Source organism: Thamnophis sirtalis, unplaced genomic scaffold (genome assembly GCF_051295495.1).
Source record: "Thamnophis sirtalis isolate CommonGarterSnake01/CBP01778 unplaced genomic scaffold, rThaSir2_p1.2 scaffold_15, whole genome shotgun sequence".
Lineage (NCBI taxonomy): Eukaryota > Metazoa > Chordata > Lepidosauria > Squamata > Natricidae > Thamnophis > Thamnophis sirtalis.
In genome coordinates, this window is record NW_028261395.1 from 286,041 (window position 1) to 299,393 (window position 13,353).

At 36.5% G+C, this 13,353-nt stretch overlaps 1 protein-coding gene across 2 annotated transcripts in view; it reads left to right on the forward strand.

Annotated features, from left to right (window-relative positions):
• INPP5A (inositol polyphosphate-5-phosphatase A) overlaps positions 1–13,353 on the forward strand; it is a 227,309-nt gene that overhangs the window by 181,912 nt on the left and 32,044 nt on the right. For both annotated transcript variants that reach the window (XM_087702660.1, XM_087702661.1), the window contains exons 10-11: positions 3,233–3,328; positions 6,216–6,290. In XM_087702660.1, the coding sequence (XP_087558786.1) occupies positions 3,233–3,328; positions 6,216–6,290 (171 nt within the window). The remainder of the gene's footprint in view (positions 1–3,232; positions 3,329–6,215; positions 6,291–13,353) is intronic.

Here is a 13,353-nt window from a genome sequence, read left to right on the forward strand (position 1 = left end):
TTTTTTCATGTTCCTTCTCAGCGACCCTGCCATCACCTGGTATTGCGATGTCTATGATTGTGACCTTGTTTTTCTCAACCAGTGTGATGTCTGGTGTATTATGCGCCAGTATTTTGTCGGTTTGTATACGGAAATCCCACAAGATCTTGACCATCTGATTTTCGGTGACTTTTTCAGGCTGATGTTCCCACCAGTTTGTTGCTGTTTTAATATTATAATTTTTGCACAAATTCCAATGGATCATTTGTGCTACTGAATTGTGCCGCAATTTATAATCAGTCTGCGCGATTTTTTTTACAGCAGCTGAGGATGTGATCAACAGTTTCATCAGCTTCTTTGCAAAGTCTGCATTTGGCATCATCAGAGGATTTTTCGATTTTGGCCTTAATGGCATTTGTGCGGATAGCTTGTTCTTGCGCAGCCAGGATTAGTGACTCTGTTTCTTTCTTTAATGTACCTGTTGTTAACCATAACCAAGTTTGTTCACTGTCCACTTTATCTTTTATTTTTTCCAGAAATTGGCCATGCAGTGCTTTGTTCTGCCAACTCTCCATTCTTGATTTTATCACATCTTTTTCTGTATTCTTGTTTTGTCTGTTGGGCCTTCAGTAGATTTTTGTTCTTTACTTCGATTAATAGATGTTCTTGACTTTCTTTTAAATAATCAGCCAGTGCATGTTTTTCTTCTTCAACTGTTTGCTTCCCTTTATTATTATTATTTGAGATTCACAGCCTTTGGGGCAGATTTTTTGCAAACTTTTTTTTCCCTTATAAAGAAAGGTTAGAAAATAATCTCTGGGTAAGGTGATTTTCTTCAATCATGCAAGAAAACCCAAGACTTTTATTCTGATTTTGTCTTTTATTTCAAGCATCCTTCATAAATGTAACTTTCATAAGAATGAAAAGGGCTGTGCATTTTCAATTTTCTCCCATTCTTAAATACTGCCACTATCACCCAACAACAAAAATCCCTTCATAAGCAAGAGGGCTTTCCTTTAAAACACACACACACACACACACATACACAGAAGTTTCCAAAAGTTTCTGCTTGGGTGACTACCACTTTGCAGAAACTGAAAAGAGGTAGTAGGCTGGGGGAGGCTGAATGTTCCAGATTGTATAAGAAATGAACCTTTGCATAATCACTTTTTGCTTGTGAATAAGATAAGTGTCTGTCTCCATGCAATCGTAGTGCTTTCTTTTTAGTTCTCTCTTTAGTGGTCAAGAGAGTGCCCGGTTTTTACACTTTCATATTATTATGATTACGGTTCCTTAAGGACAGACCTGAACTCCTAAGAGCTATGAAGCAGATTTGGACAAAATGTGTGTTGGGGGGGGGGGGAAAACGTTCCCAAGCAGATGCCTTTAAGAGACAGAAATCATGAATTTCTTGAATTGCAGCCACTCCAGGGGTGGCTACAATGTCTTTTTGACAGTGACAGTAATTCTGCCTTGTCCTTTCGAGCCGCTCTTCGGCCCATTCATTCCAGAAAGCCGCTTAAGCGCACTTAAGCGCATTAGCATTTGGATGCTTGGGGAGCATATTGACCCTCATTTGGAAGGTTTAAATGAGTGAAAGATGGAGCGATTTGTTAGGGCTTTAGAAAACCAGCTTTGGAGAGCGGTGGGTTTTCCGCTTTGGCGTGTTTGGTTGCTTGTCCTAATCTGGTGCCCTGTTTAAAGGCGGCCAGACTGATTTGTGACACATGGGTCCAAAGGGCTATTTCGGGGGGCTTGACCTGATTAGCTAATTTGTGCTTTGAATTTCAATGGTTGGTATCTGAAGGAGAGGCACTTTGGGAAGGGCCTGTTGGTGGACGACCTCACAGTTAACGCCATACAGACACAGATGGCAAAATGTTAATTACTTGTCAAAAGAGACAGAATGGGACCCAAATCAAATTGTGAGGATGAGTGGAAAAAGTGATTAGTTGTGATTGGCTAAATGAAAGAAAGTAAAAAAGGACAAAGCAAAAAACCAGAGGTTGCTCCCAGAGTCTTCGCGTGGCACCACTTTTCCTCTTGATTCTCTGCCGGACAAGGGATACTTGGAGTTAGAACAACCTCCGGTTCTCTCAGCAGCTGCTGTTTACAGAGTTATGGTCTCTCTAGCCTTAATTTTGCATGGTCAGAATTTAGAAAAATTCTGAAGGGAGTTTTGAAAGAAAGAAGACTTTTAGCCAGATTGTCATGTTGATGGTTCGCAAAATAAAATTAATAACAGAAATGAAATATCTTTCTTTGTCTTTGATTCTCGGTGTATTATCAAAGTGAGGAACTCCATTGCTCTGGCACACTTCTAGTCATATAAATAGAAATAAGTTTTTAAGGATATCATCTAGGCCAAAAAGAAAGATTCAAAATTAAATGGATTATGCATAGAAAATCCCAGAGACAAATCTTAGTTTTAACTCCAGGAATACATGAATGAGAAATTAGAGAACCATATCCAGGCAGAAGAGGAAGCACTGAGCTAAATAGTTTGAGTAGTCAAACAGTTTCTCTTAGCATTATTAGGATAAAAGAGTAAAATGAGCAATTTACTCCTCATCAGAACAAAGTTTATTAAGCATTATCTCAAAGTGTTTCTTAAAATCAAATTAACAAATACTTAGCATCTCTACTGTCCAAATCCAAGAAGAATTCAATAAACCTCAAAACAATATCTAATTTTAAAAGGTTGAAATTTCTAGGGCATCAGGAGTTCTTGTATGGAGCAACTAGTTGAAAAGCTATGCCAAGAGGGTCTTGCTATTGAATTAATATAATGCATAATATAATGCTTCTCACTTGGGGATTCTGCTCATAGTACAAAAAGAGATTGCAGATGTCTTCCTCCGTTTCTCTTTTTGGAACCAAAAACCATTGGAAATAAAAAATACAAAAATAGTCTTCATACAAACTTCACAACATTTTAGTATATTTTTAAGAAAAAAATAATCGAAGTAAATGAATTCAGTTATGGGGCTTAACAATTTTATATGGTACTATCCATAACAAATCCTTAAATTTTCAAACTGCTGTCCAATTTTGAGGAAGACCGAAGTAGACTAAAGAATGGTATTCTTCGTATCAATAATTGAAGAGAAATTAAAAGTATATGCTTGCATATTTATGTTTTAAGTTTTTCGAACAAAGTTTTTAACCTCTTTAAGAATCTTTGTAATATATTTTTGACAAACGTATTTATTTCTCCCCTATCCCATTTGCTTTTCTTTCTTTTTTTAAACAGACACTTTGTACAAAGGCTACAGTGCAGACCATCCGGGCTGCTGACACTAATGAAGTAGTCAAACTAATATTCCGTGAATCTGATAATGACCGAAAGGTACGTAACCAAATGTGATTCTTGACACTGAAGAGAATGCGAACACAACTAAGCCACCTTTCTTTCTCAAAATTCCAAGAACAAAATCCGTCTTTGCTTCAGTGGAGGCAACTTAGGACAAAATATTAACTTAGTGAAATGTGTATCCAGTTGTGATCCCAATGAGTTATGTGAGAGCTGCACTTGTACGGAGATTATAAGTGTACTTACCCCTTAACTGAGGCCACCATGGTAAATCTTCAAGAAGTCTGCACTGTTTCTTGCAGCTGTTCCTCTGGGTAGCTAGAATGAGCCAATGAGAAAAGCAAAGTTTGGAGGTGTTGGAGAGGAAAGCAAAGGTGTGCCTTAAGCTGCCTAAAACCGAGGGCAAACAAAGAAGAAAACTTTGTGTGCCAATTCTCAGTGACAGAGCGCGGGAAATATGCTGCAAGCAAAATGATATGCTTTTAAAAAAGAAAGAGAGAGAGCAAGAATCTCACTTGGGAAACAACATAATTTCTCAAACTAGATACCATTCAGAGAAAATCTGTCACTCATTCAAGCTATATGCGATGTTCCCATTTCATTGCTTTGCAATTAAAATAACGTGCATATTAATCTCCCATACCACTGCTCCCACAGCAGCTTTTTTTCTAATTTAGTAAATGTGATTTAAAAAAAAAAACAATGTCACTTTTTTTAAAAAAAAAGCTTCACTTATAAGTCCTGGGTCTTTCTGAACGGATCAAATCTTCTTTGACTGTACTGTTGTAAGTCCTGATAAAGATTTTTCACTTATTTGGCTGCCCTCCATACATAAAATTTTGTCCATGTAGAGATTCTGATTTGGGGAGATGGGTTTCAGCACAGCTTAAATTAGGGGTGTCACACTCAAGGCCCGTGGGCTGGATCCAGCCCAAAAGGTGCTTAGATCTGGCCCGTGGGGCCACCCTGGCAACAGCGAAGGGCCGGCCCGTGGTGCCTCTGCCAGTGAAAACAGAGCCCGTTTTCACTGGCAGAGGGCTAGCAAAATGAACTAAGAACAAAACAAAAGAAGAAATGTTTCCTCTTTTGCATTTGAGCATCCAAGGAGGGACAGGAAAGGAGAAAGGGAAAGAGGAAGAACAAAGAAAAAGATGAGAAGATGGGAAGAGACCAAGGAAGGAAAAAGAAGAAAAGAGGGGAAGAAAGAAGAAAGGAAAAGAGAAGGGGGGAAAGGAAGGAGGGAGGGAGGGAGATTGTAACAAGAGAGAGGGAAGGTCTGGAGGAAGTCCTGCCTTAGCATTTGGCTGCCACAGGTGCCCCCACGACACGAGTGCATCGAGCCGGCCATGGCCCCTGAGGTCAAACACAGTGTGGCCCTCAATGAAATTGAGGGCCCTGATGTTGCCCTCAGTGAAATTGAGTTTGACACCCCTGGCTTAGATCAATGCCTAAGACTTGCATGTTTCATAAAATATGTGCCGCAGGAATGAGGTTGACCTGTTGTACCTGTCTAAGGACCTGACTTTTCAAATCAGTTTTCTTAATTCATGTTGAAAAATATTTGCAATCCTCTTACAGGGAAGCCCTATAAATGCCAGTAACAAAGTGATAGAACATAGTGAAACAGAACAGCTTCTGTTGACAAAGGAACAGAAGAAGGTTGTATACTCCTCCCTCATTTATTCAACTCATGCTGAATATATATTAAAGGAAGCTGGATTGGAAGAAGATGAATGTGGTTTTAAAACTGGAAGAAGAAATATCAGTAGCCAAAAACCAACCTTAGAACTGACCATGAAGACGCGAAAGACATAGATCGCTTCTGCCATTATCAGTTGTAAAGGAAGAAGTAGTCAAGAAATAGGCCATAGGTTGGCACTTGACACAGCAACTCCGAAGGCACCGGGAAAGATATTCAGATATTATAAAGTGTGTATACCTTTAAATAAGTATAATGCAAGCTATGGTGTTCCCTGTGACGCTCTATGGAAGCAGATATTGGACTCTGGAAAAGCAGAATAAGAAGAATATTGATGCTTTTGAATGCTGATATTGAAGGCGACTCTTAAATGTTGGTTGATTGATAAGAACAACGAAAGATATTGTAGCCACAGAAGCGACTTCTGCTCTTCTTTGCAGCAGTTGCAAACACAGAAGTTACTATCTCCACCCTCCCATATTGCCTGTCATGGCTCCATTCTTCCCATAGATGAGCCTTTTTAATCAATAAATTCTAAAATAAACAGTTCATTTTTATCTATTTTCCGCCAAAAGTCCATAAAGGTTTTCCAGTCTTCTAGGAAAGTAGCTGGAGAAAACTCTTGAGAATTCAATGGATAGCCAAGAAAACAGCTAATGGATTACTGAACAAATGAACCCAGATTTATCACTTGAAACACAACAATCAAGCTCAAATTATAGTCTTCCAGACACACATTAGGTGAAGGCCTAGATCTCTCTGGAGATGGAGCTGGGAAATGTGGAAGGAAATTGAAGAAAAGGATGGTCAGCAGCAAGATAGATAGACTTAGTTATCGTGGAAATGAGTGCGCTGAACAGATCGTCGTGGAGAAAATCTATTGTTGTGATCACTAAGAGTTGACACTAACTTGATGGGACATAATCAGTCAATCAATCAGTTAATTCTTAAAATAATCTTGTTATTGTATGCTTCAGTGTTTCTCCTGTTTACAGGAAATAGGATGTGAATAATAACTTCACATCTTTTAAAGCAATATATGCAGCCTATTTAAGACTGTGTATTTCTTTTTCTTTAAGTCAGAAAAGGATTAATTTAATAGAGAAGGTAATAAAGGTTTAAAAATGAAATTGCAAAGGTTTGCATAAGGATTATATAGAATTGCACTGAAGATTGTTGTTATGTTTTAGTTTTTAAGCTTTGCTTCATTTTTTCTCCCTCTAGGTTATGCTACAGTTAGAAAAGAAACTCTTTGAATATTTTAATCAAGATGTTTTTAGAGATAACAATGGCACTGCGGTGAGTTTCCAGTTGTAAAATTACATTTTGTAGATATAACCCTTGCTCTTAAGATACCTGGGGCTCCAAGAAATGCAATAGATTCATATCCTGTTTATCCTTCACATGGTAATCTTTTATTTAATGAGAACGTCTTTTATTAGTGTAGTTAAATTTTTACATGTCTGTGCTTCTCTTTTATGAAAAATGACATCAAGACAATGCATCTTGCAATATATTAAAATGCAAACCACAATATGTTAAAAGGCAAAACTAAAGTATTTTAAACAATTGGATTATACAACTGCATTTACAAGTTTTCCACAGTCTCACTGTTCAGCTATCCTCAGTTCCAAAGATCTTGAAAGTGCATATAATACATAGGTAGTATAGTAAGTCTGAATTGTAGATGATTCAGGATTTTTGGGCCTAGGCAAAAAGTGCAAAATACATAAGCCCGTGGTCATACTTGAAACATTTCTGTCTTTAAAACTGTGTTTTATGTTCCTTAAAATATGATCTTTCTTTTCCAGGTCACTTTTGAGTAGTTTAAAGGCACAGCTGCTTAATTTTTTTCCCCCTGAGACTTAACAAAATATTTCTGGTTTTAATGTCAGAACTCTCTTGAATTTCCTTGACGGAGGATCCCTGTTGTTTTTAACCAGACTTGTTTCTACTAAAATTGAATCCACAGACTTCTTCCAACAACTCAGTTGAAACCACTAGGCTCAGCTAGGTTCACTGGGCTTTGAAATAAAAATATCTTGTTCTCTTACATTTAAAAAAAAATGAATCAGTAGCTTACAAACTGGTAAATAGGAAGCAAAATTCCAGCCTCCAGCAAAATTTGCACTTCCCACAAAGTGTTCTTTAAAAAAAAATAGCGGCTACATCCAACCACTGAAAGTGGGTCCTCTTGCTCAGGAAAAATAAGCTGGGAAGAGTGAAGAGCACCCTGGAGAGTTATAGATTTCTGAGGGACCTGGCACTTTTGACACATCCATTATTTTGCAATTGTGCCCCCATTGTGCTCTGAATATTTAAAATGTACAGACTTACAACAGTTCATTTAATGAGTGTTCAAAAGTTATAACGGCACTGAAAAAAAATGACGTTATGACCATTTATCCCACTTATGACCACTAGAGCATCCCCATGGTCACATACTCAAAATTCAAATGCTTGGCAACTGGTTTCATGTTTATTATGGTTGCATGTCCTGGGTTCACATGATCAGCTTTTGCGACTTTCTGACAAGCAAAGTCAATGGGGGAAGCCAGATTTACTTAACAGCTGTGCTACTAACTTAACAATTGCAATGATTCACTTAACAATGGGAAGCAAAGTCGTAAAATGGGGCAAAACTCACTTAACAAATGTTTCACTTAGCAGCTGAAATTTTGGACTCAATTGTGGTCCTAAATCGAGGACTGCCTGTATTGAAGTCCAGTAACCTTGGGTCAAAGCTCTGAAGGGCATTCAGAGAAGGCTGAAATTGTTTATCCTGCATTTTGTATGCTGTATTTTCTACTAGATTGTGTAGCTAAAGTGAGGCTGAAGGACCCGTTAGTCCATCGTGTGTGACATTTTTTATGGAAACAGAGGATTGTTTTTCTGATTCTGTTTGTTATCTTTTGATTCAGCCACTACAAACCTTTATTAAGAAAACTGGTGTGAGTGTTATTCTTGATACTCTAGTTATATTTCTGCAGAGCTACTTTTAGGAAGTGTTTTCACTGTTTTAGCAGTCAGAAATATGCTCTTTCTTTTTGGAGGGAAAAAATTACACTGGTTACCAATATATTTATAGATGAATTCACAGTGCTGATTATTAATTTTAAAGCCATAAATTGTAATTAAAATAAATACATGGTTCACAGTTGCATTCTTTCCTGCTTGATCTTTTGCCTCACAAATCTTTTAACATTCTAATACAATTTGAAATTGTATTAGACCAAAAAATAATAATAGAGTTGGAAAGGACTTGGAGATCTTCTAGTTCAAGGAGAAAATTATATACTATTTCAGACAAATGGTTGTCCAATCTTTTCTTAAAAACATTCAGTGTGGGAGTACCCACAAGTTTTGGAGGCAAGCCGTTCTACTGATTAATTGTTCTAATTAATCAGTAAATCTCTCCCTAGTTCTAGGTAGGTTCTCTCCATGATTAGTTTCCATCCATTGCTTCTTGTCCTGCTTTCAGGCCCCTTGGAGAATAGGTTGATCCCCTCTTCTTTTTGGTAGCCGCTTAAATATTGGAAGACTGCTATCATATCACCCCTAGTATATAGTATTATATAGTGTAAAAGAATGTAGGTATTATGTATAATTTTATGGAAAGTTTAACAGTTGAACAAATGTCTAGATACAGTTTTGCACTTGTAGAATCAACTATTAACTTAAGTAGGACTTATAGGATCAACTATTAACTTAAGTAATTGTTTTGATAGAATATAATTTTAACAACAATATGGTATTTTCCACCAAAGTCACAGCTTGTTAACATATTCACATAATGTTTAAATTAAGTAAGTGTAAGTAAAATCATATCCATTTCCTCATTTAAAAAATATTATTAGAAACTACAGGAAGAGAAAAATCATAGTTTGATTTCCACATTTACAAATTTATTTTGAAGGATGCGGGTCATTTAATTCTCCCACATCTTCAGGTGCTAAACATTAGCAGTTCAACCTCCATAGGGTGATGTTTAAAGCAGCACTTACAGCTATTAAAGATTACAGTTTGTACTTGATTTTTTAAAAGTTACAGTTGCTTTAAAAATCATCTTAATTTTAATGAGTCAGTTCCTTGAAACTTCTGCAACTTAAAAATAAATCTTGCTCTTTAATAAAAAGTGAAGTTTGAAGCCCTTTTTTCAAATAATTCTATCAAATGTCCATACCACAGAATGTTTCTTAGAATTTAATATATTGCTAAGTCTATCTACATATTACATTAACTTAGGGTAAAAGGCCAGATGTTACTACAGCCCCATAGAGTTCTCTTTGTCACCTCTAATGTCTTTATAAAGGATATAATAGCCATCTCATAAGAGTTCATACCTCTAGGGTTCGTGGTGCCTCCTAAATAGAATAAAAAGTGGTTGTTGGCCTATTGCTCCTGTAGATAATTCCAGCTGCATGAAGCAAATGGAGAATTCATGACCATTATGTAGGACTAATATCCTTACTCAGTAGAATTATGAACATCTATAAATAAATACGAAAGTCAACATTTCCTTTTTTGATATAGCATATACATTTTATGTTTAAAACCGTTTGAGTTATAGTTGTGCAATATTTCAATTTCTTCTTTTTTTAACGTTAAAAGATTATCGTTTCTGCCTGTAGCAGTTCTTGGCCATGCCGGTAGCATTTTAAGCAATAAGTTAATTTTCCATGCATGCTTCTTCACATGTTTTCCTGCAAAGATTTTGATATGGATGAGCCGCCTTAGAACATTATATTTTAAAATCTGTAGCCATTTCATTCACACACCAGGAAGCAGGAAATCTTCCCGATCAAGCACGGAGGAAGAAGATAAACGATATAATGAGCCATTGGAGATAATCTAATCTTCATGGTCTAGTTAAACACACAGCACCATGATCACTAAAAACAAACTACCTATCTAAAAGGATAAATGTCCCTGGCCAAATTCAACCCCAAAAAATCCATCGCATCCTTCATCACCCACCAGGCTGTACCAGGCTGACAGAAATTTAATTCAAGCTGGCTCCTGAAAATAATTATTGTATTTTAAGAGTAGTAATCATTGGCCAGGACATGATTGAATGTGTCCATGCCTATTGACTTTTTCTATGATTTATAGCTTTATTTAGTCGATATTCCCATCGAAATTGTATAATTAATTATAAGTGGGGCTGTCAGGTCTGCAGGATGGAGTGCTCTGATGAGTATTTGGGAAGATTAAATTTTCCCTAGCTATACCACGCAAGGCTTGGGAATTTTCACAGCAGCAGTACGGTGGCTGGATAGAGATGTTTTCTTATGTGTACAGCAATGCTTTCGTCCAAAACCCATTGATTTTCTCTTCAGAGCTCCTCTTTTTTATCAGTGATGTGATGTCTCTTTGGCAACAGCAGAATTTGTGCAGATGTGACAACATCTGACAAACATTTATTATCAACGGGATCCTTCATCATTGTCCATATACTGTTACCTCCTCTTCTTTTTTACATCTTAATTCAAAAGAAAAGATACAGAAATTGCAAGCCAGCTATTGAGAAATCTAAAACATGCAAAGGATTGATTCAGTAGAAATACTGTACAATTTCCTTAGAGCTGTATTTTTCTAAGGGCTTTTTTCCATTTTGGTCTTACTATAATATGTGCCAGGTAGTCACTCCAATCCCCAGGACACTTCATCTTTTTCAAAAACCTCTTTATCATGAAGCCAAGAGCCTCAGCTTTAACTCCACATAGATGAAAGTTGATTTTAAGTAAATACATTTAAGGACTTTCAAGCTAGCAATAGCTGAGACATTTAAGGGGTTATCCCCTTCAGGAACTAATAGAAGTTTACCATGAAGATTGGTAATAAATTGATGAATTTAATCTAATAATATTACTGATACACAAAAGTTTATGAGTATTTACAAATTTAAAGGTTTGAAAGCCACAGAACACTTTATAGTATAGTTGGAAACTATATTGAGTAGAAAGCAGGAAGTGGAGTGTATTTCTACTTCACATTTCAAAATCAATTAAAACATATTTTATTTCCCCCAAAACGTGTTTTATACTTCCTCAAAATATGTCACATAGACATATTGGTTTGATCCCTTGCATTGATTCACCAACAATCTGATTCATACCATTTTTTTAATTTATCACTTGTTAAAGAACAAAATTAGTATTTTGGTTGAGTTTATATTAGAATATTTCCTGTATTCCATTTCTCACATAGAATTTGCCTGCTGTTGAATTTTTGAGTGATAAAATATTAGCATATGGTTGATTCCTGTATTAGCTCTATTAACCAAGCATAAACTGGTTGGAATAACATTTAGACCATTCATTCATTCATTCATTCATTCATTCACATTAAACAGTTTTAAACGGTCATATAGCCATATAAAGACAATGGTGGAAAGAGGAGATTTAAAATTCTGCAGCCAATTTGATTTCAACCTAACTTTACATATACAGCAGCAAATAACTTTTATAAAATGATTTCGCTATTTTTGCAACAGATAGAAATAAATCGTTCTGGTAGCTTGGGAGATAGAATTCTTCCTGAATTTTGTATATATTACATTCCTGAATTTTTTTTAAAAAAACTCTACTTATTTCTATTTAATATCAATAACATAACTGTTTTTTGTATCTATAATTTCCATATTTCCATATTCTATGCTTTGGTAACAATATGTGGATATGTGGATACTTGGTGAGCTTTCTGATCATTTGAGATTGATTCTTTCGGCATCATCTGTTTTATTTAAGTTGTGTTTAAGTTCTGTTTTGCTTTTCAGTCTTCTGATTCAGTTCATTGGGTACATTTTCTTATGCTAGATTGGGGTTTCTGGATTTTTGTTGTTGCCATTGCTAAAAATCTGATGAAAAAAACCACAGTAGTAGATGAGAGGGGTTTAAAAAACGGGGCACAGGGCCCGTGGGGTTGGATTGATATGAAGGCACAGAATTTCCTGTGTGAAAAGTTGACCTGGAAGGAGAGGGAGAGGTTGCATAGGAAATGATTTTAATCCTACAAGAATGGAACTATCTACCTTCTTTAAAGACATTCATAAATTCTGATAGCTTGTATCAGTAGAGGAAATCGGGCCTTTTGTAGAATTTGAATGATATGGAAAAGCAGAAAACTTACATTCACAATATTCTGGTTCCGTTCCTAGTTTCTCTTGGGATTAAAATAGGTACAAATAAAGGAGAATAATAATGTTGCCATTTGGGGGCAGGGAAAAAATGGGGGCTTTTGTCTTTCCTAAAATAGATTCAAAACAAGCTTTTGAATCTATACGTATTTAAAGTGATTTCGTTTATAGAATTTGTATTTTGCATATGGCATGCCAGAGCTTAACATTAACATTAAAAATATTAACCTTTATTTTTTAAAAATAAAAACATTTGTTTTAAAGAAAAAGCAATCAGATTTTAAATTTTAAAATATCACTATACTTCAAAATAAAATTGGAGAACAAATGAGATGCGGGTTAGGATGAAGATTTCTAATCAACCAAAAATATTTTTGAAGCTCTGATAGATTTGGTAGATATGAATGGGTGAAAGAACCGGCATCACTGAAAACATATTAATCAATAGATAAGATACAGCACGCTGCACTCTTCCCAATGGCCTTAGCCCTGACCCTTTTGGAGATATAATGGGAATACTGTCCACTAAGAACTAGATTAAGACAATCAAATGGATTTCATCAGGGTTTGACTTGAACCCTGATCCCAGAGGTGAAAAGCAGAGATACGTATCCAATCTCCTGCCAAGTAAAATATTTAAATTGATGTATAAGTAGTAAATTAGGACGAATATTAAAGGAAAACTTATAGCTTAGCATCCTAGTTGACTAATTATGGATGATTGGGACATTTCATTTCATTTCATTTTCATTTCATTTCATTTTATTAGCATTTATAGGCCGCCCTTTTCCCTGAGGGGACTCAGGGCGGCTTACAATGATAGGGGAAGGGAGTGCAGGACAAAACACAAAAAGAAAATGTGAATAAAAATAATTAGCAATAAAAACCCAACATTCATTCAACATTCGGGAGGGGCGAGAGTAAAGTCTTATCCCCAGGCCTGACGGGATAGCCAGATCTTGAGGGCTGTGCGGAAGGCCTGGACGGTGGTGAGGGTGCGGATCTCCACGGGGAGATCGTTCCAGAGGGTCGGGGCTGCAACTGAGAAGGCTCTCCTCCGCGTAGTCGCCAGTCGGCACTGACTGGCGGATGGAATTCGGAGGAGGCCTACCCTGTGCGATCTGATGGGACGCAGGGAGGTAATTGGCAGAAGGCGGTCTCTCAAATAGCCAGATCCACTACCATGGAGCGCTTTATAGGTGGTAAGAAGGACCTTGAAGTGCA